Consider the following 22,793-nt stretch of genomic DNA (forward strand, 5'->3'; position numbering starts at 1 on the left):
ATCTTCTTTCTTATTTCTTGATATTTGTCGTTTATATCTTTAAATATGCTAAAATCTTACAAAACCAAAACAAAATTTAAATTAAAAGGTTACTTTAGCTAAAATGTTTAAGCAAATCTTAAAATAATTCCGGCTACTAGCTGGCTCTTCTTGATTAAAACCCTAATGGTGTGGCAGATGATGGGAAATGAATTGACGGGAGAGTGAATTACGGGTTGTTTTAAGTGAATTTACCACCAGATCACCACTGTAGGTTTAACATAGATGTTTAATTACAAGTTTACAACTATACATACAACCGATGAAACTTTTTAGACTGTGTGAATTCACCTGATTAAACAAAAAATATTGATTAGACAAAGGATATACTATTGTAGAAACAGCCAAAAAGTCCTTTTCAACCACACTTAAAATTTCCTTTTTTGGCTATCAAGATATACACGATATGGTGTTTCTACCACGGAAAATTTGCAATTAATTCGACTGGAATTATCACAAAGCCAAAGATGAAAATGTTTGATGATGTTGATTGATTCATCACCATTAAAATGATAGGCAAAAAGCAAAAAAAGGAACGAAAAATAAGAAGTTGAATATATAAATGGAAAAAAGTACGTGGAACACAAGGCGTCGGAGGAATGAAATGGGAACTTGCATGGATTTGATACTGTCAATTAAACAAAAGATAGGTTCCAACCTAAGCATTTGTTTTCGTTTTCAGATTTTCACATGGGGACGAAGTTTGCTTAGCTACATCTTTTCCCATATGTTTTTATAAACATATTTCCGATAAACTATTTAGATCATTATATTTTTAGTTACCAAATTAGTTAACCCATCAAATTTTCATATTTTAATCTTCCGTAAATGATATTAATGGTTTGTAAGTTCTAACTCTTTGACTGAATTTTGAAATGACCCCAAAATGTTTGTAGATATACAATTAACGTTCTCAAATTCCGCTGATTTTTCCGCATGGCACTTATTATATATACTGTATTTTTGTCGGTGACCAACATAATGTTAAGTTCCGCTTGGTCAGTAGATATAAAATATAATGTCATATGAACCTCGTAATAACCCGTATATCCTCTCAATGAATTTGGTTAACCAAGAAAATATAAAACTACCAAACTACATTAATCATTTGGTGTTATTTTGTACATCTTAATTTATAGACAAAAAATAAAATAAAAGAATGGGCATTAAAGTGTTGGCAACTCTACTTGTAGCAAAAGACATGTGATCTTGTAGTTGCAAGTACGTACTTTGGTTTATATATCTCTATACTTCGTCCGTAATCCTTTTGTAAACGGACTCAATTTATGACAAAACGGGTATCTAAATCTATTAACGGCCATATGGTATTTTTTGGTTATTTATTCATATATTAGTTGTAATAAAATTGGAAGTTTCAGTAGAGACAAATTCTGAAGAAGAGTTTATAACAAGTGTAGAGAAAACAGACACTACTTGTATTAATTTGTAGAGTTGTGTCTAAATAAAAACACAAAATAGAGACAATGTAGGGTAGTGTTTATATAGTCCCTACCTTATTTATAAGACCCTCCAAAAATTTTATTGTATGCATTCTTTTACATATTTTTGGCCTTTCCCTTATGGCTTGTCTCTAAAACTGCTTTGTTTCCTACATCCCACATGATATTTGCTTTCACATTACATATATAAAAAAGAATATTTTGATGGATTGATATAGTGGTATAGGAAAATTTGGGAGCATTGTTATATCTTTAGATAGTCCTGAGTTTAATTCTTCATTGATGCAAAAAAAAAAAAAAAAAAACTTAGACCATTTGGCTACTCTATCTAGGCCATAATATAACAATTTGGCCTTGTAAGAAAAAACAATAACCCTTGAAAATAGTTGGACGTTGTATTTTTATGTCTTGTGATAAAAGGAAAATGTTCAAATTTTGAAGAGATCATATAAGATAATGTACGAATAAAAACAAGTGTTTGGACATTTATGAAATTTAATAATTATATTTGATGTCATATGTTACGTACTTACGCGGCTTTGATTTGATCACCAAGGAAACACTTCATGTGGTTCTGCATGAATTAGTCGTTGTTGTGTATATAATACATATAACCTAGTCACAAATCATCCAAAAAGTCATAAGTAAACCTAATAAATCTATGTTAAAAGCATATATGAGATTTTTCTTATTAAATTTAATAAACACTTCCAAAATTTTCTCTCTCATTGTGCCCTTAAATACCCCTCCATATTCCTCCCCACCACCTTCACATCCACACCTTTCTTCAAACATACCAAACTCTCTCTCCCTCTTCCCTCTTCTCTCTAGCCAAGTTAGATTTCAATAAGGTCAAATCATGGCGATAAAGAAGTCGAACAAAGCGGCGTTGTCTCAAGCAGCATCTCTAAAGCAAATCTTGAAGAGGTGCTCAAGTCTAGGAAAGAAGAATCAAGGTAATTGCTACTTCAACGACGTGCCAAAAGGTCACTTCCCGGTCTACGTCGGTCAACACCGAAGTCGCTATGTGGTCCCAATCTCGTGGCTAGATCATCATGAGTTCCAGTCACTCCTCCAACTAGCCGAGGAAGAGTTTGGTTTCGAGCACGAGATGGGTCTCACTATCCCTTGTGATGAAGTCGTCTTTCGTTCTCTCATCTCAATGTTCAGATAATACTCGATATCGAGGACTGGTCTTCATTAGCTCAACTGGTCATTCTCTCAAGAAATATTCCCCTTTTAAGGAAGTAAGAGTTTGATCACATTGTCACACTCCAGACTCGGAAGATCAAATCCTCAAAGTTATTACCAAGAAACAAGAAATAAGGAATATATGCAATCTATTATTTAGGTTTTTTTTTTCTTTGCTAAGAAGACGGAAGCAAATGGCGGGGATCGCGTTAAGTATCGACTCAAGATTTGTGGCTATATTAATATACCTAACAGTTTTTTTTAATTAACCACTCTTTTGGGATTTTTTTTTCCTTCTATATATTTTCGGTGCCTTCTTTTATATATTTTATTTTCAAATATTTTGTATATTAGTTTGGATGGAAGACTTTTCCCTCAAGTCAACGTGTATTGTTGACCGTTGGTTCTTGAGAGGAATAGCTAGTTTTATTTGTATTAATTTTTTATTCAAGAATTTTCATTCTAAAACTGTTGTTAATTATTATCTTCTATAAAACCTTCATAAGTTAACTTAACTAGTGTTACAAAATAATGATTGATTAGCAAATAAATTTGGTTTCAATAAAATAAAAACTAAATACAACATATTAAAAAATATTATAAAAAAAACATTCACGGTCTATCCAGTATCAACCATAACTGGCCAAACATCAACGATTTACCATTTGTAGTTGCAATCTTGTTTCTACTTCATCTGATATTTGTAGTTGCAATCTTGTTTCTACTTCATCTGAGCAAAGCGTAATGAAAACTATTTATATTTCGATCTGTAGACTTTAATCGTAAGAAGAAGGAAAAAAACTAATCGTCATGAGAAGACGATAAGTCGATAAGTATGATCCAAAGTCTACAGTAATTTCTGTTTGAGTGGGGTTCTTATTGATAACAATAATTGCTTTTTCGTCGTTTCGTTTTCATGATTTATCATTTGTTCCAATTGCCTCGTTTTTGTTTTACTATATCAAAAACTCATTTTAATTTGGTAAGGCCGCCTTCAAGATTTGTGTCGATATATAATAATACAAGCAAAGCTTATCACATAGTTATATTTAAGTGATAATGAAATTTATTTTCTTATATATTAGAGAGAGATATAATTCTATCAGATTATGCTTTTAATATTGATCCTATTCCTCCCGGTTAAATGATATTAATACGATGCACATCGTAGGTATTAAGCTATCAAGATCGTCTATCGACATATGTGAGTGATACATATGTCCCGAAATCTTTATTAGAGAGATTGTGTTTTTATTTTTGGTTTTAGCGTAATAATATCTATATATTAAAATATCTCACTAATTAATACGTCGTAGGTAAAAGCTATCAAGATAGTCTATTGATCGACATATGTGAGTGATACATATGTGTCGAAATCTTTATGAGAGATAGTGTTTATTTTTGGTTTTAGCTGAATAATATCTATATGTGCTAAAATATCTCACAAAATACTCTGTAGACTTTTAAAATATGATTTTGGTTAGTATTGTTAGATATCTTTAAATAACCAGATAAATGAATTGTAAAAGGGAAAGTCATTAACTTGAATAAATGTAAATTGTAATATCTGTTAGATATAAACCCATCTATGCTATTATATGGTATTGAGAACTTTTACATAGTAACAAAACAATAATATACATATGTTTTTTTTTTGTTTTTTTTTTGTTACGATAATTAGATGTTTGGGGGATTGAAATAAGAAAATGTGTGTGTTTGAAAATGGACAGAACATGTAAGCCACAATGTCTCTCCTATCTTGACTCTTCTTTTCTTTTTTATTCTTCTTTTTCTGATATTTTTTTTTTTTTTTGTGATTAATACAATAAGCGCACACAGTTATCATATATTATAGTTTTAAATTAGAGTACCAGACGACACAAGTGAATTTCAAATATCATATTCAGAGGAAAACAAAACCTGATAAATGTATTTTATTCAATATAAAAGACTTAAAAGACCATGAAAGAAAAAAGAAGAAGCAGATGTCTGTACAAACTCTGCCTTGCCCATACTATCAAGTTGCTTTGAGTTTATACCTTGTCTCCTTGACATTGATGAGCATTATCTGTTTGATCTGTTTCTTGTCCTTTTTCAAACTTTTCATTTCTTATGTTTTCTAATATCCATTTGAATATTTACATTATTATTTTCATGTTGCATGGACCTCACGTTCCTATTTCTATTTTGTCTCTAAGAATAATAATTATTCATCTGAAATTTAAACCAATGCTTCTTTGAAAAAAAAAAAGAATTATTTTTCTGGTAGAGCCATTTTCTGATTTTCATGGTAGAATGTCAAAAATTACACTAAATATCAAAGTTATTCGCTATCATCTCAACTCTCAAGTATATCGAATTTTTCAAAAGTCTTCACAAGAACATGATAATTACTTATCATTGACCAAATATAATTTTGCCATTTAATGACTTTTCCACCTACATACATTTATCATTTTTTGATATAATGAAATATCAAAATACATCTTTATCAGAGATTGTTCTTCTTTTCTCCATGATGTTGTCTTAAATTTTATACATTGAGATTTTTTGTAGAAAGGAGAAAATGGCTCTCTGTTTTCTTTCTTTATGCTCGGTTTTGTAACAAATTTTTAATTCGGTCTCGGTTATAGTCCGGTCTACTTCAATTTTAAGTCAATTCAGACAACTAGGGCGTTTTAAGGTGAGGTTTTGTTGTTGTGTAGAGTAAGTAATAAGACAAAGATTGATCTTCACTAGAACTGTTCTCTTCTCACATACTCAAAACGCATGTAAACATATAAACATATCATGAAGGAAGATGAAAATCAAACGAACCAAAAGATAATGAGTGTGTTATCTCCTAGCGTTTTAACGTGCACTGTTCTTCGATTTAGAGGAGAAGAAACGACCTAATCCTCGCGTATGCTTCTCATTATCTTCTTTAGAAGAGGAAGAAACAGAGCTAGACTTCATGATAGCGTGGACCGTTGGATTCACTGTGTGCTTAACAGAACGAGATGGTTGAATGATATGAACATGTGGAAGATCATCTAGTGCAGAGTTTGGTGTTACTTCTGAGGCTTTGTGCTGTTGAAACTTCTTCTCAGGGGACCGAGATTTGAGAATGTGGTTGCTCTGTGGCTGTAAGGATTGTAACTGTTGGCTGAGTAAGTGAATTGTTTCTTGACAAGCTGCAAGCTTCTCTGTTGCAGATACTATGTCTTTCTCCTGGAAACAAGAAAATTGCAGATTATATAGTAGATGTAACAAAACGGATGCAAAAAGCTAATCTTATCAATAAGATATCAGTAAGACAGTAAGAAGTGTACCTGATTAGGTTGGAGTTTGGATGATGAACAATTTTCGCAAGTCTCATTCCTATAGTATAAGTCAAATTAGCAAAACAAACTATGCATAGTGGAAGATCTAAGTAAGTTATGGTTTTTGTACCTTTGCATCTTTTCTTGAAGGTCTCTGCATTTAGCTAGAGTCTCCTCATGGCCATGCTTTTCTGTGGTGAAAGCCATTTCAAGTCTCTTTGTCTCTTCTTCCAAGCTTTTCACTTTAGCTTCAAGTTCTTTGGCATGAAGATCAAGCGATTTGTATGACTCAGTAACGCATTTAAGCTGAGTTTCCGCCAAGCTTTGGAGATCTTCTGAAGAAGTGAGCTGCGATTTCAGCTTCGATATCAGCTGCTCTTTTTCTTCCAACCATGCCTTTGTACTTTCAAGATTCTGCAAACATCTTGATAATTCTACTGCAATGTTCTCTTTCTCCAACTTTAGCTGTTCCACCTCTTTCAACAAGCTCTTGCATGATGAATCATCACCATTGATCAAGTTATCTACACAGTGATCTGTCTTAGCAAATGTGTCTCCCAGTGGATTAGAATCTGACTCTTCAAAGAGAAGTGTGACCTTATCGTTGCTCTCTGTAACAGGGATCTCTTTACTATGGGGCTTGAGAGTCAAAGCACCATTGTTTAGATTACTAGCTAGAACCGAAATGCGGGAGAGTTCTAGCATAACGTCAGAAAGGCTTGATTCACCGGTTGGATATTTACTAACCGATGAAGAGAAATCCTCCAAGCTCTCCCTCAGTTGTCCATTCCCATTCATGTCCTGAAGTTGTGTTGCTTCTTTTGTAGTTGATTTTATGAAGTGGTGAATATTGGCAACAGCTGCTTCCAAATCTTGTTGCTTGGTGTTCTTCTGCTCCTTTTCGCTGTTTTGGATATCCACATGTTTCTCTAGAGTTTCATCAGTAACTTCAAAAAGATGACTTGACATTCGTTTGGTTGATGATCCTTGCATCTCTTGGATCGAAAATCTTGCGGCTTCAACGATTTTGTCAATGCTAATGCCCTCTTGAGATTCAAATATCCTGTTGATTCTTGAGCGGAGAACCATTAGCAGCTGATCAAGTGTTGTTGTATCCTCATCTGGCTCACTGGACTTACTAGAGGACTGTTTTTCCACAGATCTTCTACTGCAAACACTGTTGGAAGATTTTGAAGCTGAGTTAGCTCCATCTGGATCACTACCTACTAACTTTTCAATCTCCAAGAAGTCATCCATCAACTCCAGTCTACTAGAACTCCTAGGCTTTGAGGAACCATTAACACTTACTTTTCTCACTTTATGAGAATCTAGTGAGGTTGCTGGGCCACACTCAGAAGAACTTCCTTCTTCATCAAATCCATCTTCGGACACCGAGGTGACACTAGGCGGATAGTGATGATCATGACCACTGGATAGACTTTCAGAGAGATTTCTGCTATTTGATTTTGGAGCATTCTTGTCATTGTTAAACATATGCATCTGCCCTTCAAGAATCTTAAGCTTCCCAAGAGTCTTAGCGCATACATTTCTCGAAACCTGCAGTTCATTGTTACGAGCAGAGAGATGTTCTTTAAGCGTCTGAATCTCCTCCTCCATTTCCAATGTACGTCTTGTGAGATATACATTCTCTCTTTTGCACTCTTCCAACTTATGATCAGTAGAAATCTCTGCCTTTGCGATGTGTGCATTGTGATTTTGAGACATGTTTCTCTGTGCTCGAGGGTCTGTGAATTCATGCCCTAAGCCTTCAACTTCTAGCTTCATTTGAGCCATAGCAGCAGGACCAGGAAGCTTTTTCCGCAGAAGTCCTCTAAGCCTATGACACTCTGCTTCAAGTTTTGCAATCTTTTTCACACCTTCCAGATGCTGCTTATTTGCGATATCCGCCGACTTCAAACTCATGTTTTTCTCTTCATTGCGGATCTCAACTTCTTTGGAAGCAACGTGAAGATCGTACTTCAGATAACTAATCTCCTTCTCAGCCAACTGAAGATTAGTCTTCAACTTTTCCACATCAGCTTCAGCTTTAGACCTCTCCTCACTAATCCTTACTATCATCTCAGATCGTTCTTGCAACGATCTAGTGAGTGCTGCATTGTCAGAAGCTGCCCGGTGTAGTCCTTCACTCAATTCATCGATCTTTCCTTCAAGCTCGGCTTTGATCTTATCCCATTGACTGGTCTTAGCAAGAATCACATCCTGCAGCTTCTTATCACTCTCTTCTTTCACAATCCTTATCTGCCTTGTACACTCTTTCAACGCATCATCCAAATGCGATGCTCGATCCTCTGCAGTGAGCTTTAAGAGTGTAACAGATTCGAGTTGACGTTTAAGTGCCAAAGTTTCTGCATCAGCCTTCTCCCATCCTAAAAAAAGAACAAAAGACTATAATCAGCAACAAAAAAAACATCTCAAAACAAACAAAAATGCTGAAATAACATTTTACCTGAAACAGCTTCTTCAGCGACTTTGGCATGTTGAAGAATCAAAGATTCTTTAGTGTTGATCTCAGAGTGAGCAAGAGTGAGTTTTTCTTTAAGATCTTTAACTTGAACTTCAAACAATTTGACCTGATCCTCCATTCTACTCATATGTGTGTATGAATCCATAGTTATCTGAACATAGTTTGTGTTTTTACACTTCTCCTGACACACAAATCAAACACACAAAAAAAGACTTCAAATGAAAATTTCTATCTCACAGAAACTGACAGATTATCACAAAACTATATAAAACAGAGGTTTGGTGTAAAATTAAAGCACCTGATTCTCAAGAGAAGCCAAGTAGGACAAAGAACAAACAGGAGTTGACTCGATTCCAACAACTGGTTTCTCAGTCGTGGCTTTGTCCGAAGACTTTCTCTTCCATGGCCAACCTCTACCCTCCATTTTTTTTGCTCCAAAATAATAGTACTCTGCAGAATCCGTAGAAGAAGGAAGAAAATAAGCTTTAATAAAAAAACAGACAAAGAACTGATAGAAGTTTTGAAATTTGAACTAACGTACAAAAAAAGGAAACAAAATCTTCCGTAAATGTTACTTTCAATTTCATCCGACAAAATCCCGCTATATATTTATTATACTGTATCACCTCAACAATGACCGTTTTGTTGTTTCTTTCTTTTTTTCCGCAGTGATTCACATTTAATGATTTCTTTCCAAAACTATGTAACCAAATTTATTGAAAAGTCTACTAAAAAAATAATTCAAATCCCATCGCAATGGGCGCGAGCGAGTCCTTCACATTAAACCTGATCATAATCATCATCAGCTACCACAGTATCGCACTTAGAACACACACAATCAAATTCAAACAAACTTTCGCTTGACAATTTCAATCGAAACCATATCTTTTCAAGTTTAGCTAACTATCGGAAAGAAATTACATACCGAGACTAATGATTCCACAGACTTGAGAGAGCGCAAAGATCGAAGAACATTCGTCGAGAGAAAGAAGAAGAAAGTGGGAGGAGCGTGTATGTGCCAGAGAAGAAGGAGCAGTGGATGATTTATGCGCTTGGGCTGTCGCTTTTTTTCAACTTTGACGCTCCACAAAGACACAACAACGACATCTCTCTATTTCAAAAAAGTTTTATTTTTTTATTCATTTTAAATACATTTTAAAAAAATTAACAAATAAATCGCCATTTGTTGTTCTTTTTTCAAAAACGGAATACGAGGGTGCAGTTATCCTCTACGAGCAGGTGCATGTAATACCATCTGATGGATTTGACTTATCGTTTATCCACAAAAGATTCAAAATCTTCCCGGTTTTTAAGTTTGGGCTTCATAAGGCCCAATTAGTGGCAAATCCATCACAGTCCACTAGGGTTTTTGAGAGACTGGATATAAAATTTGATTTTGTTCATTGTTGTCATTCGCCGTAATCTGAAGAAGACGAAGCAAATCCTCCCACAAAGAATCATCCATGGGTCGTGTTATCAGAGCACAACGTAAGGGAGCTGGTTCCGTCTTCAAATCCCACACTCACCACCGTAAAGGTCCGGCCAAATTCAGGAGTCTCGATTTCGGGGAGAGAAATGGTTATCTGAAAGGTGTTGTGACGGAGATCATTCACGATCCAGGACGTGGTGCTCCATTGGCTCGTGTAGCTTTCCGTCATCCTTTCCGATTCAAGAAGCAGAAGGAGCTTTTCGTTGCTGCTGAAGGTATGTATACCGGTCAGTTTCTTTACTGTGGGAAGAAAGCTACTCTCGTCGTCGGAAATGTTCTTCCTCTCAGATCTATTCCTGAAGGAGCTGTTATTTGTAACGTTGAACATCATGTTGGTGATCGTGGTGTTTTCGCTAGAGCTTCTGGTGATTACGCCATTGTTATCGCTCACAATCCTGATAACGACACTAGCAGGTTTGTTGTATTCAATACCTTTTCTGGTGATTCGATTGATTAATGATGTATAATGTAATGTTTTGTTCTACTGAATTGTTTTGTGTGACTGAATATGATATATATCTCATAGACCAGTTGGCTTAGCTCTGCTGAATTGTATCATGAAAATTGTGTTTAGTATACCATTTCAGTTTTCTGATTGCGTAGAATTGCAGTGAACACAATTTTTACTTACGAGCATTGTTCTCAGTCTCACAGTTACGAATTTGCGCATGATTTTGATAGGATTAAGTTGCCATCGGGTTCGAAGAAGATTGTGCCAAGTGGATGCAGGGCCATGATTGGTCAAGTTGCAGGTGGTGGAAGAACAGAGAAGCCGATGCTCAAGGCTGGTAACGCATACCACAAGTACCGTGTGAAGAGAAACTGCTGGCCTAAGGTTCGTGGTGTGGCTATGAATCCAGTTGAGCATCCTCACGGAGGAGGTAACCATCAACATATTGGTCACGCTAGTACTGTTCGTCGTGATGCACCACCAGGAAAAAAGGTTGGTCTTATTGCTGCAAGGAGGACTGGTCGTCTCAGAGGTCAAGCTGCTGCTCTTGCTTCCAAGGCAGACTAAGGAGAGGAGGATTCAAGATGAAATTGTTCACTTTTTTGGGATTTTTTGTTGAAACCTTGTTTTGAAACCTTTAGATTTACTACTATCATGTTCTTTGATACGTTTGCCTATCAGGTAGAATCTGCATTTCAGGGATAAATCTTAACTTTGATTGCTGTTTCGTTTTGACAAGCTAACAAAATTAAGATTTTTTTTTTAAATGTCAAGAAATTATTACATAGTTAAGAAACAATCCCAAGAGTTTTTGTTTAAAAAAAAAATTTTACCCGTCGTTTATTTTCTTCACCATCTCATTATACCTATTGAGGTTTTTGCTTAAATCGGCTGATAAAGGCATTAATTTTAGCATTAAATTCATCTTGTTTCACACTTCTAACTCTCGGGACTTTAAACGTTGTAACTTTAGGCTCTTTAACCGCAGCCAGCCTCAACGACACTGTTGAGCTACCAGGCAGAGTGTCGTTGAGGCTGCTTAAGTAAACACTTCTATAGACTATCTCCCTACCTATTTTCTTAAGTAAACCTTGCCGTACTATGATACCATACGGAGATATGTTTATGAGAGACTTATTGGCTAAGACATTGAGCCTAGAACTAATCCCCAAGCCAGTGCTAGCTATAAGGGGTGCCAAGAAATCAGCTTCCTCGCCATTCAGATATGCCATGTAAAGTAATAAATTTCTATCATTCTCGTCTAAGCCATCATAGATAACCCTCAATTCCTCAACTTCATTATCAAAAATCTCCTGCAGGTAACCCGAGGACGAAAATGGTTTAGTCATGCTAGAACTAGTATCTTCATTTGCAGCAGTAAAAACATGGACTCCACATCTCGTCACTGCACAACTCCCATCTAGAAGCTTTTTCTGCTTGTTCACAGTAAAGAATTCAAATACGACAAGATCAGCCAATATACTGGAGTCATTTCCTTCACAGGCAGTCAGATGCATATCGAAATCACAGAAGACAAACATGTGATCCTTGGGAACACCTTCCCCTGGAATCCAACAATGGAAGTTTTTTTCCAGCCTATGAGATACACATTCAGTGTCTTTCCATCTGCAAACACAACTAATGCTAAAAGCACCAGCCTGGTATTCCTCCAAAAATGCAACTTCGACTAAAATAGCAAAACCGCGAATGAGTCTCCATGAAGAACCCAGTTGTATGATCACGGAAGACCCTGGTTGCAGATCAAATGTGATATTTTTACTTTCAGGTGAAGGCACAGTAAAGTTGAGAGCCAAAGATTTGTTGAGTTCCTGTTGCCGCAAGCGAAAATAAATCAGATACAACAACCTGTGTCAGAGAGAGAGAGAGGAAGAGAGAGGGGTACCTGTTTCTCTCTCGCGATGTGTGCTACATTAGTCAGAGCGTTCTTTACAAATTCATTGACCACGCTTGCAGAAAGAGCAAAGCAATTACTGAATGTGTAATACCTAGGAAGCCGCTCAAAATTGGAAGGAATTGATAAAAGAGACACACAACCATGTGCATTCAAGACTTCTAGACTTTGGGGAAGCTGTGGAAGTTCTTTTAAGGCAGTGCTAACAAGATATAACTCTTTCAGATTTGGCGGGAAACCCTCAATATCGTCGAGATCTGAGCATCCAGACAGATTAAGAACTTTAAGAGATTCGAAATCAACCATGTAAGGCAGTTTTCGCAAATGAACACAATCTTTCATATTCAGGCAAACAAGTTTGCCAAGATTTTGAGTAGACGTGACTAATTTGGCCAGGCTTGTTGATTGCTCATTGTTCCAAGCATTTGAAACACCTGAGAATTCTGGTAGGAGATTGAAAAGCTCTCGATTCAACTTAGCTTGTTCGAAGAGGGACACAATGGATATTGGTAATTCTCTTATGCCAGTTCCCTGGAGATGTAGTTCCTCAATATTTGGTGAAACTTCTGGGAAACTTTTGATCTCTCTACAACCTGAGAGATTTACAACTCGGAGATGTTGTAATTGACCCGTGGCTGGAAACCTCTGCAATTTTCTACAGCCTTGGAGATCAATTAGCTCGATATTTTGAGCTTTTAAAATATCGTCAATCGCAGTAAGCTGTTGGGAATGACAAAGCTTGACCACCTTCAGCATCTCGAGGCTCTGAACAGAAAATCATATTGGAGAAGAAATAACAAAAATTTGAAAAAAAAGCTATAAGACGGCGGATAGGAGTTTGCTTACCTTGGTTCCTGCCCAAAGTTTCTGAAGCTGACTGTAAGAGAGATTGAGTTCAACAAGGTGGCATGGATCAAAGTCTTGTGGCAAGGATTGCAAAGGATAGTTCTCCCAGTGGAGGAGTCTTAGCTCATCAGGCAGAAACTTAAGTCCTTTCGGAAGGCGGAGGCTATAATGGTTTTCATAACTGGAACAATAAATCTTCAGGAATCTAAGGCTTAGCATATTCTCAAAGGCACCAGGCTTCACATCAAATGTTAAGTTCGATGTGTCCAGAAGTATGCCTTCGATATCTTCAGTGCCCTGAAATATAAGGGAAGGAGATAGATCAAGAAGTTGGTTCATCTCCAAAAGTAATTAAGTTTTGTATAAAAATGATAGAATATGCCAGACCAGAGTACGAGTATATGTTGCTTTGGGATCTTCATTTGCTTCGAGTTCGTCATCTTCAAGAAGGAATTTGATGCTCCAAGGATCTGACAGTCTGCGACGCCTCTCGATCTGTACTGTTTCTCCATCGATTATTTCTCGGCCAAAGTCTTGGATTATTCTATGCATTTTCACTCTGTTTTCTGAAATAGTCACCAGACAGTTCTCCACAAGAACATCAATCCCAACATGTGGAAAAAAACCACACCCCTCAAGTAGTCGCATCACATAGTCAACATTTTCTCCACTGAAGAAACAAGCAATGTCCAGAAAAATGTTCTTCTCGTTGTCATCAAGTGTTTCGTAGCTGCTCTTGAACAAATCAAAAATCTTATATGGAGTTCGTTGTTTGAGTTTGAAGAATGTAGTCTCCATTTCTGAAAGTTCCTTTCCCTTAAGCACTCTGCAGTAAAAGCTGAGAGCTAATGGATTTCCACTAGCATAGTCAATCACTTTCAGTGATAGTTCCAGCAGATTTTGTTCATTTATATCTCTTCTAAAAGCACACTGAGAGAACAGCTGCAGAGCCTCATTCTCATTAAAGCTCTGAACCTCATACACATGATTGATCTGACAAAGGCGGAACACTTGTTTATCTCTGGACGTTATGATGATTAGGCTTCCCGGGCCGAACCAATGAAACCCTTCGAGAAAAGACTCGGCAACCAAAGGATTGTGCACATCATCAAGAACAACAAGAGTTCTCTTCTTGCTTAATTTGTCCCTGGGGAGGCTAGGTCTCGTAATGCTACTGCATACACGAGGCAATTCCTTCAAAATTTTCCCAAAATGTTCCTCCAGCAAACGGTGAAGCCCCTTCCCACTAAAAGCCTTGTCAAAGTGTTTGATGAAACAAGAAGCTTCATAGCCACCAGAGATTTGGTCAAAAAATGCTTTAGCAAGTGTAGTTTTGCCTATGCCGGGCATACCCCAAATTCCTATGCGACGGACACCCCATGGTTGCTTGCAAAGCAAATGTTCCATCTCCAGCAGCCTCGAGTTGATTCCGATTTGTTCCGTGGGAAAGAGTTTCTCATGCACATCTTTGACAATCTCTTCCACAAGTTCGCTCTCACTGCATTCCTCCCTGTTTGCATTGATTTAAAAATCACAGAGTGAATTGTTGCGGAAAACACTAATGAATATTGAAGAACAAAAAATGTTTTGGATAAACTGCCTCACATTTTGTCAATCTATCATAATAACATTATTAGTTCCATATAAAACCTTTGATTTGTATAATATTTCTTTGTGGTGTTAGATTTGTATAATATTTCTTTGTGGTGTTAGATTTGATAGGTGGAAAACATTTTGAAGTAGAGACTTTTAATCTTCTCAAAGTGCAAACGACATATTAATCAATCCACAGTTACCTATTGTGGTGGCCTGGTAATTCTCTCAGTTCTTGGAGTGCGCTACTCCATTCTCTTATCCGGTCCACTGACTTGTGCTCCTGCACCACCACATCTGATGAACTAATGCCATAATACACAGGAACCACCAGCTGGCCGGTTTTCCTCCGACACTGAAAGACCCTCACGAGCATGTCCAGGCATGAGGTGGAGGAGACGCAGCTCTTTGAGAAAACCAGCACGGAAGCGCTAACTCTCTCAATCACATCCAGAGTCTCACTGTAATTTACAAATGCAGAAATTCCTTTCCGGCGAAAATCCATGGAGAGGTGGCTGGCGAAGGAGTATTGTAGTGTATCTTCGCAGTATATGTAGACAGTGGGAAGTAATCCATTAGGTGGCGGAAAATCCACGTTGTATATATATTGGATCCCTTGTTCCTCTAAAAGTCTTTGATCTTGTGTTGTGATGATAATCCGACTTCCAGGACCAAACCACCGAGCTTCGTTTGCCAAGGCATCTAATTGTCCTATGCTGTCCACATCATCAAGAACAAGTACCACTTTCTTGTCTTTCAACATTTCATGTGCAGCTTCCAATTGAAGAATCTCACCAGTAAACTTGTGATTTAATAGTTGAGACAGTAAATGGCTTTGTAACTGCAGTTTCCTGTCGTCCTCATTGTAGCAAGTTCTTGGATAGCATCCTTTGATATCAATAATGATAGTACTCAATTCGAATTGAGGAAGGAGTTGTTGGTATAAACGTTTAGCGATGGTGGTTTTACCACTCCCAGGAAGACCACATATACCTATCAATCTGACTTTATTTGAGTCCAGACCTAGCAGCTCTTTCATCTTTTCCATATGAGCTTCCATCCCAACTAAGCCTTGGGAAGCACTTGATTGAGTGGAATTATTCATTATACTAGAAATATCATTAGCTATTTTTTTGACCATAGCCTTTTCATCATCCCTAAACATATAGTAAATAAATAGTCATGAATAACTTAAAAACAAAAAATTGTTTGATGCATTAAGAAGAGGCAAGTGGTAATGAAAAACTGACCAGTCGCGTGAACGGTAACCATCGATTGTGGCCACTTGCTCCAAAGCTTTAATCCATCTATCAATGTCCTCTTTGTTTTTTCTCTCACATTCTTCTCTGTGCTTGTTCATAGCCGTATCATCAATCTTTATGGACCTAAACATAGTCATCAAACACATATTAAAAAACTGTGAATTACTTTCATGTGTTAAGAAAGATTAAGAAGACTAACAAGCGGCTGGTAAGTTTATAGACTCTAGGCAATTCCGCCAAAGCTCTAGTGCATTTCCAAATGTCTTCATCTGTTTTACCCTTTCGTGTTTTTCTGAAATTATCCCCAAAATCTCCAGTCTGCTTCAATACATCAATTGGATCCAAATTATAGAAAATAGTCACCACTCTTTGACCCAACTCTTCTTTGCACTTCATTATCTCCACCAACTCGTCGAGACACCACGGAGAGAGAGCGTAGTTCCTTGAGAGCACGACAATCACGATTCTCGAGACACTAATCGCGTTTCTGAGCTCAGGTCCGATCGACACGCACCTCTCGGTTTCATTATCGATTAGTGGCTCGAAACCCTTTCTTCTTAACTCTTTCCTAATCCTACTGAGAAAGGATTTGGGTACATCTACAGAGCTGAAGCTCGAGAACACATTGTGTTCCCAATTGCGAGACGAAGCCGTTATCTTCTTCTTCTTCTGCGGATTGGATCTGATGAATTTTTCATAAATCAGAAATGAAACCGTACCCAAAATCGTGATTGCAGCCGCACAGATCCTAAGGAGGGAAGCAGAGGAATAATCCATTTAGAGTACGATTGCAAAAGAGAAAAAAGACCTTCGTCTGCACAAAGAAGAAGACCACCATTATTGACTCCATTAGCACCATTGGTTACAAATAAAATATATGTATTTTTCGTATTGGGAATTTAATATATTTTTTTATTAGGTAACGGTCACGAGAAGTCATTAAACTATCAATCCAAGTCGCTGTTTGCTTTAGTGTTTTAGTCAATGGTCTTCTTCTCTCTTCCACACTTGCCTCTTGAAAAACCAGAGTCCTAGTTCCATGCTTTCGATTTCAACGCGAGACATCATCGATCATGGTGGATTATTCTTCTTCTTCTTCTTCATCCGTTCAATTATCTCCGCCGCAGCATCAAGTCTTCCTCAATTTCCGAGGGAAACAACTGCGGAACGGTTTCGTCAGCCATCTGGAGAAAGCCTTGAGGAGGGATGGAATCAACGTCTTTATCGACAGAAACGAAACCAAAGGTAGAGATCTCAGTAACCTTTTCTCGAGAATCCAGGAGTCGAGGATCGCGCTCGCCATTTTCTCTAGCATGTATACGGAGTCGTATTGGTGCTTGGACGAGCTTGTGAAGATTAAGGATTGTGTTGACTTAGGCACACTTGTCGTTATTCCCATCTTCTACATGGTGGACACAGACGATGTCAAAAACCTAAAGGGCGCTTTTGGTTACACGTTCTGGAAATTGGCTAAGACTTGTAATGGTGAAAAGCTCGATAAGTGGAAACAAGCTTTAAAGGATGTTCCTAAAAAGCTTGGCTTTACGTTGAGCGAAATGAGGTAACTTTATCCTTGAATTGTCAAAGGACATTACTTTGTTTGCCTATTAGGGATCTTATGGTTTATGTGATTGATTCTTTTCACTTGTCTTGTAGCGATGAAGGCGAATCCATCAATCAAATTGTAGGGGAAGTCATAAAGGTGCTATCATCTGATGTTATGCCTGATCTAGAAAGGGAAATCCCCATTGATGATCCTTTTCCAACAGGAGAACAAGTACCTGAAGCTGCTCCTGACTCGCCTCCTCCTCTGTTTGGCATTGAAACACGACTTAAGCAATTGGAAGAGAAGTTGGATTTTGAGTGCAAGGATACTCTTACCATTGGTGTTGTTGGGATGCCTGGTATTGGTAAGACCACTCTGACTAGTATGCTTTATGAAAAGTGGCAACACGATTTCCTACGCTGTGTTTTTCTTCATGATGTCCGTAAGATGTGGAAAGACTGCATGATGGATCGGAGCATTTTCATTGAAGAGTTGTTGAAGGATGATAACGTGAACCAAGAAGTCGCTGACTTTTCACCTGAATCCTTGAAGGCACTCCTACTGAGTAAGAAATCTCTTGTTGTTCTTGATAATGTGAGCGACAAGAAACAGATAGAGGTTCTTCTCGGGGAATCAGACTGGATTAAGAGAGGTAGTAGAATCTTTATCACAACTAGCGACAGGTCGGTGATCGAGGGGATGGTTGATGATACATATGAGGTCCTGAGATTGACTGGTAGAGACAGCTTTGAGTACTTTAGCTATTTTGCCTTTAGTGGTAAGCTTTGTCCTCCAGTGAGAACTTTCATGAATCTGTCTAGATTGTTTGCGGATTATGCTAAAGGCAACCCATTAGCTCTCAAGATATTGGGTAAGGAGCTAAATGGAAAAGACAAGACTCACTGGGAAGAGAAACTTAGCAAGCTGATGCAAAGTCCCAATAAGACAATACAAGATGTCTTGCGGGTAAGCTATGATGAACTAGGTTTGTCTCACAAAGATGTCTTTCTTGATGTCGCATGTTTCTTTAGATCAGGGGATGAGTATTACGTGAGGTGTTTAGTGGAATCTTGTGACACTGAAGCCATTGATACTGTGAGTGAAATAAAGGATCTTGCCAGCAAATTCTTGATAAACATTTCTGGCGGACGAGTGGAGATGCATGATTTACTGTATACATTTGGTAAGGAACTTGGTTCACAAGGGTCGCGTAGGCTGTGGAACCATAAAGCCGTTGTAGGTGCGCTGAAGAATAGAGTGGTAAGATAAACCGTAGAACTGTTTGATAGCGACTGTAGCAAAATTTGAAGTTCTCTTTTCATGATAATTAGAAGCTCACTCAGCACTCGACTTCTACTTGCTGATTTCTTGTCTTTAATTGGTTAACCAGGGAGCCGTGAGAGGTATTTTTCTTGACATGTCTGAACTGAAGAAGAAACTTCCTTTGGACAGAAGTACCTTCATCAAGATGCGCAATCTTAGATACCTCAAATTCTATAGTTCTCGTTGTGATCGAGAATGTGAAGCTGATAGCAAACTAAACTTTCCGGAGGGACTTGAGTTTCCGTTGGATGAGATACGTTACCTCTATTGGCTAAAATTCCCGTTGATGAAACTTCCAAAAGACTTCAACCCCAAGAATCTTACCGACTTTAACCTGCCTTACAGCGAGATTGAAGAGCTCTGGGAGGGGGCTAAGGTACGTGTGTCTTTGTTTTATAATTTCACCGTTATGATTTTTAGCTTACTTGATTAGTGTTGCTTAATTTTTCTTACTGTTCATTGCAGGATACACAGAAGTTAAAGTGGGTTGATCTTAGCCACTCAAGAAAGTTATGCAATCTGTCAGGGTTGCTAAATGCTGAGAGTCTCCAAAGACTAAATCTTGAAGGGTGCACGAGTTTGGAGGAGTTGCCTCGTGAGATGAAACGCATGAAAAGCCTTATTTTCCTCAACATGAGAGGATGCACGAGTCTCCGGGTTCTTCCGCGTATGAATCTGATCTCTTTGAAAACTCTCATCCTCACCAATTGCTCAAGCATTCAGAAATTCCAGGTGATTTCAGATAACCTAGAAACTCTACACTTAGATGGAACTGCAATTGGCAAACTTCCTACCGACATGGTGAAGCTCCAGAAACTGATTGTATTGAACTTGAAAGACTGCAAAATGTTAGGTGCAGTTCCAGAATTCCTAGGGAAGCTGAAAGCTCTGCAAGAACTGGTGCTATCTGGTTGTTCAAAGCTCAAGACTTTTTCAGTTCCTATTGAAACCATGAAATGCTTGCAGATATTATTGCTTGACGGGACAGCACTTAAAGAAATGCCAAAGTTATTGCGGTTCAATAGCTCTAGAGTGGAAGATCTACCCGAATTAAGACGTGGTATTAATGGCCTATCCTCATTGCGACGTCTATGCTTAAGCAGGAACAATATGATCAGCAATCTGCAAATCGACATCAATCAACTCTATCATCTGAAATGGTTAGACCTGAAATACTGCAAGAATCTCACATCAATTCCATTGCTTCCACCAAATCTAGAGATCTTAGATGCACATGGCTGCGAAAAACTGAAAACAGTTGCGTCGCCCATGGCCCTTCTTAAGCTTATGGAGCAGGTTCAGTCTAAATTCATTTTCACCAACTGCAACAATCTGGAACAAGTTGCAAAGAATAGCATCACATCGTATGCTCAAAGGAAAAGCCAGCTAGATGCACGTAGATGCTACAAAGAGGTCTGTCTCATTTCTTACTCTATCTACTTGAATCTCTATAGCAGTTTATGATAATTTTCTGTTTTTGTGTCATTTTTTGCAGGGGGGTGTTTCAGAAGCTTTGTTCATCGCTTGCTTTCCAGGAAGTGATGTACCTTCATGGTTCAACTATCAAACATTTGGATCCGCATTAAGGCTGAAGTTGCCGCCACATTGGTGTGACAACAGGCTTTCAACAATAGCTCTATGTGCTGTTGTCACATTCCCTGACACTCAAGATGAAATCAACCGTTTCTCAATAGAGTGCACTTGTGAGTTCAAAAATGAACTTGGGACATGTATACGTTTCAGTTGCACTCTTGGTGGAAGTTGGATCGAGTCTCGCAAGATTGATTCAGATCATGTGTTTATCGGTTACACTAGTAGCTCACACATAACAAAACATCTAGAAGGGTCGTTGAAGTTGAAAGAACATGATAAATGTGTTCCTACGGAGGCTTCAATCGAATTTGAAGTGATAGATGGAGCAGGTGAAATTGTGAATTGTGGTTTAAGTTTGGTGTACGAGGAACCAAACCATGTCGTTGTTGAAAGGAACTGTAAAGGAGCTTCATCAAGAAGAGATATGTCCGTTGGAGAGAGCATATTGAGCATTGCTGCTGGGTATTTGTCCAATGTTTTGAGGTTTCTGTGGCTAGGTGTTGTATTCTTTATGGTTTATGGATTTTCTAAAATTTTTGTTAAATAACTTTTTTTTGTCTTCATTAAATTACATGTTTATGTATAGTGAAATTTGTTACTGGACCGGGACTAATCCATGAGTTTCTTAGTTAGCTAAAATTCTTCCAACGGGTTAAGATATCAAATGTTGTTTCATGGATCCTAATGTCTAATATAACCAAGTATGTATTTGAGTAATCTCACATTTAAATGGCTATTCAAATCATCCCACAGTAGAAGAACTCCACAAAAATGGTCGTCTTTCATGCTCCAAACATCATTCATTACATTTGACATCATCGAATTTCACTCTCTTGCCCACACAAAAGAAAAGCCTTTCAGCGATTCCCTTTTTTGTCAAATTCACATTACAGTCTCGTGAGAGAAAAAAAAAAAGAAGAAGCTTTTTGACTAATATTTTGGAAGACACCCATTGGTCAAGATTCTGAGATAACTTTAACTTCATATTATTATTTTCCCCGAAAGAGAGAGTAGACTAGAAGTGGTCAGTGGGTCTAACACATATCCTAAAATAGTCGCATGTATATACAAACCAATGAGACCATATAACACACATACAAACATGTCTATATATAACCCATCATTAGTTTGATTAAAAGTGCGTAATTGTTCCTAATTATAATCTTACTTACTATCTACTTTTTACTTATGTGGAGCCTCTCCAATGGTTATTACGATAAATTAACAAAAAGTACTGTGCTTTTTTACACTTGTTTTTGAGAAACATTTATAATTATTTTTATGAAATGTTATCACTAGAAGTTCTTAAACAACTAATGAATCAAACTATCAATTGTCCACGAACAAATTTTGATAAATATTTTTTACGCTTGTTCAAGAATTTTAGTTTAAATATTTATTAAATTAGAAATTAAACAAAATTGTTTTTCTTGAATCATTTGCATTCTTGATACAATGTTTTAGATTCGTTATACATAGGAAAAAGATAGACGATAGAAAAGAGAGAATTGCATAAAATACATGAGAGTGGTTTAGTTGGCCCACCTTAAGTATGAAATGGACAAATCACAAGCCTTGTCTTTCCTTCAATCACATCCCTCCCCTTTAAAAGCTACCATCAAGTAAAATCTCCATTGCCAAGATTTTGCCATCTCTTTTCAACACAAATCTATCAATAACTATATATCAATACATTCAATTTTTGAAGTACTTTAGTGTCTCTAATAGTAGAAGATCAATGGTACGGATGTCGATTCAATTAGATGCTCACACGTTACTACGTTAGCATGATTTTCTTATTGCGCCAATTTCTTAAGACTTTATTAGTCATGAAAACCTAACATTTTTAATTATTTGGACAGAAATACTTCTGATTTGAGAAAAAAACTCTATTCACAGATGACACAAAAATATTTCGGAGTTCAGAAAAGTTTTGACATTTGTTTTTAGTATTACATGTTTTTAGAAACTTTTGTTTTGATAGAAATAAAATAAAAAAATGAAAATGAATTTGCTTAATTTCAGTGAATCTTTTATTCATTTACATTGTATAACAGAACAAATAAGAATAAAAATACGAAAACAAAATGATTTGAGATAAGGAATAATTATTATAAGAATGAAGAAAAAAAAAAAAGGAAGAAACGGGTTAGGGGCTCTTGAAACTACGACAAAGCATGCCCATCGGACTCCCATCTTGTACACCGCACGCTCGACAACTCATAGGCCCACTTTGGGCCAATCTTATTTTTATTTCTTTACTCTAATTAACCGTTAATTAACAATCGCTAACCCTCTCAC

General features: G+C 37.2%; 5 protein-coding genes across 7 annotated transcripts; 3 read left to right on the top strand and 2 right to left on the bottom strand.

The window, feature by feature from the left end:
• Positions 1 to 2,261: 2,261 nt before the first annotated feature.
• SAUR9 (SAUR-like auxin-responsive protein family) lies at positions 2,262 to 3,201 on the top strand. Its single transcript, NM_119778.3, has one exon. The coding sequence runs from the start codon at positions 2,359 to 2,361 to the stop codon at positions 2,671 to 2,673; it is 315 nt and encodes a 104-aa protein (NP_195334.1). The 5' UTR covers positions 2,262 to 2,358; the 3' UTR covers positions 2,674 to 3,201.
• A 2,200-nt stretch (positions 3,202 to 5,401) lies between these two features.
• AT4G36120 (filament-like protein (DUF869)) lies at positions 5,402 to 9,629 on the bottom strand. 2 transcript variants are annotated; one of them, NM_001342404.1, is made up of 6 exons: positions 9,403 to 9,629; positions 8,776 to 8,927; positions 8,460 to 8,658; positions 6,123 to 8,379; positions 6,002 to 6,050; positions 5,402 to 5,900 (listed from the first exon to the last, which is right to left on the bottom strand). In NM_001342404.1, the coding sequence occupies exons 2-6, from the start codon at positions 8,899 to 8,901 to the stop codon at positions 5,541 to 5,543; spliced, it is 2,991 nt and encodes a 996-aa protein (NP_001320150.1). In that variant the 5' UTR covers positions 8,902 to 8,927; positions 9,403 to 9,629; the 3' UTR covers positions 5,402 to 5,540. The 2 variants fall into 2 exon arrangements, with proteins under 2 accessions (NP_001320150.1, NP_195335.4); NM_119779.5 differs by lacking the exon at positions 9,403 to 9,629 and having other exon boundaries at positions 5,416 to 5,900; positions 8,776 to 8,983.
• A 103-nt stretch (positions 9,630 to 9,732) lies between these two features.
• On the top strand, positions 9,733 to 11,234 carry AT4G36130 (Ribosomal protein L2 family). The gene is made up of 2 exons (NM_119780.3): positions 9,733 to 10,380; positions 10,648 to 11,234. The coding sequence occupies exons 1-2, from the start codon at positions 9,941 to 9,943 to the stop codon at positions 10,982 to 10,984; spliced, it is 777 nt and encodes a 258-aa protein (NP_195336.1). The 5' UTR covers positions 9,733 to 9,940; the 3' UTR covers positions 10,985 to 11,234.
• Positions 10,940 to 16,904, bottom strand: AT4G36140 (disease resistance protein (TIR-NBS-LRR class)). Of its 2 annotated transcripts, NM_119781.2 has the most exons (7): positions 16,230 to 16,904; positions 16,019 to 16,153; positions 14,972 to 15,925; positions 13,563 to 14,685; positions 13,176 to 13,472; positions 12,321 to 13,094; positions 10,940 to 12,246 (listed from the first exon to the last, which is right to left on the bottom strand). In NM_119781.2, exons 1-7 carry the CDS (start codon positions 16,805 to 16,807, stop codon positions 11,284 to 11,286), a joined length of 4,824 nt encoding a protein of 1,607 aa, NP_195337.1. In that variant the 5' UTR covers positions 16,808 to 16,904; the 3' UTR covers positions 10,940 to 11,283. The 2 variants fall into 2 exon arrangements, with proteins under 2 accessions (NP_195337.1, NP_001329411.1); NM_001342405.1 differs by having other exon boundaries at positions 16,019 to 16,904.
• AT4G36150 (Disease resistance protein (TIR-NBS-LRR class) family) lies at positions 16,870 to 21,153 on the top strand. Its single transcript, NM_119782.3, has 5 exons — positions 16,870 to 17,591; positions 17,687 to 18,836; positions 18,967 to 19,275; positions 19,365 to 20,312; positions 20,395 to 21,153. Exons 1-5 carry the CDS (start codon positions 17,104 to 17,106, stop codon positions 21,037 to 21,039), a joined length of 3,540 nt encoding a protein of 1,179 aa, NP_195338.1. The 5' UTR covers positions 16,870 to 17,103; the 3' UTR covers positions 21,040 to 21,153.
• The last annotated feature ends 1,640 nt before the right edge of the window (positions 21,154 to 22,793 follow it).

The sequence above is a fragment of the Arabidopsis thaliana genome, chromosome 4 (genome assembly GCF_000001735.4).
Source record: "Arabidopsis thaliana chromosome 4, partial sequence".
Lineage (NCBI taxonomy): Eukaryota > Viridiplantae > Streptophyta > Magnoliopsida > Brassicales > Brassicaceae > Arabidopsis > Arabidopsis thaliana.

Excerpts from the sequence above, each read along its gene's own strand:
- SAUR9 (NM_119778.3), top strand. The coding sequence starts at position 2,359 with ATGGCGATAAAGAAGTCGAACAAAGCGGCGTTGTCTCAAGCAGCATCT.
- AT4G36120 (NM_001342404.1), bottom strand. The coding sequence starts at position 8,901 with ATGGAGGGTAGAGGTTGGCCATGGAAGAGAAAGTCTTCGGACAAAGCC. Across the intron at positions 8,380-8,459 it reads CGCTGAAGAAGCTGTTTCAG|GATGGGAGAAGGCTGATGCA; the intron begins GTAAAATGTTAT and ends TTCTTTTTTTAG. Across the intron at positions 5,901-6,001 it reads CCAAACTCCAACCTAATCAG|GAGAAAGACATAGTATCTGC; the intron begins GTACACTTCTTA and ends TCTTGTTTCCAG.
- AT4G36130 (NM_119780.3), top strand. The coding sequence starts at position 9,941 with ATGGGTCGTGTTATCAGAGCACAACGTAAGGGAGCTGGTTCCGTCTTC. Across the intron at positions 10,381-10,647 it reads CCTGATAACGACACTAGCAG|GATTAAGTTGCCATCGGGTT; the intron begins GTTTGTTGTATT and ends TGATTTTGATAG.
- AT4G36140 (NM_119781.2), bottom strand. The coding sequence starts at position 16,807 with ATGGATTATTCCTCTGCTTCCCTCCTTAGGATCTGTGCGGCTGCAATC. Across the intron at positions 16,154-16,229 it reads TATAAACTTACCAGCCGCTT|GTCCATAAAGATTGATGATA; the intron begins GTTAGTCTTCTT and ends GACTATGTTTAG. Across the intron at positions 13,473-13,562 it reads CAACATATACTCGTACTCTG|GGCACTGAAGATATCGAAGG; the intron begins GTCTGGCATATT and ends CTTATATTTCAG.
- AT4G36150 (NM_119782.3), top strand. The coding sequence starts at position 17,104 with ATGGTGGATTATTCTTCTTCTTCTTCTTCATCCGTTCAATTATCTCCG. Across the intron at positions 17,592-17,686 it reads TTTACGTTGAGCGAAATGAG|CGATGAAGGCGAATCCATCA; the intron begins GTAACTTTATCC and ends CTTGTCTTGTAG. Across the intron at positions 20,313-20,394 it reads CACGTAGATGCTACAAAGAG|GGGGGTGTTTCAGAAGCTTT; the intron begins GTCTGTCTCATT and ends CATTTTTTGCAG.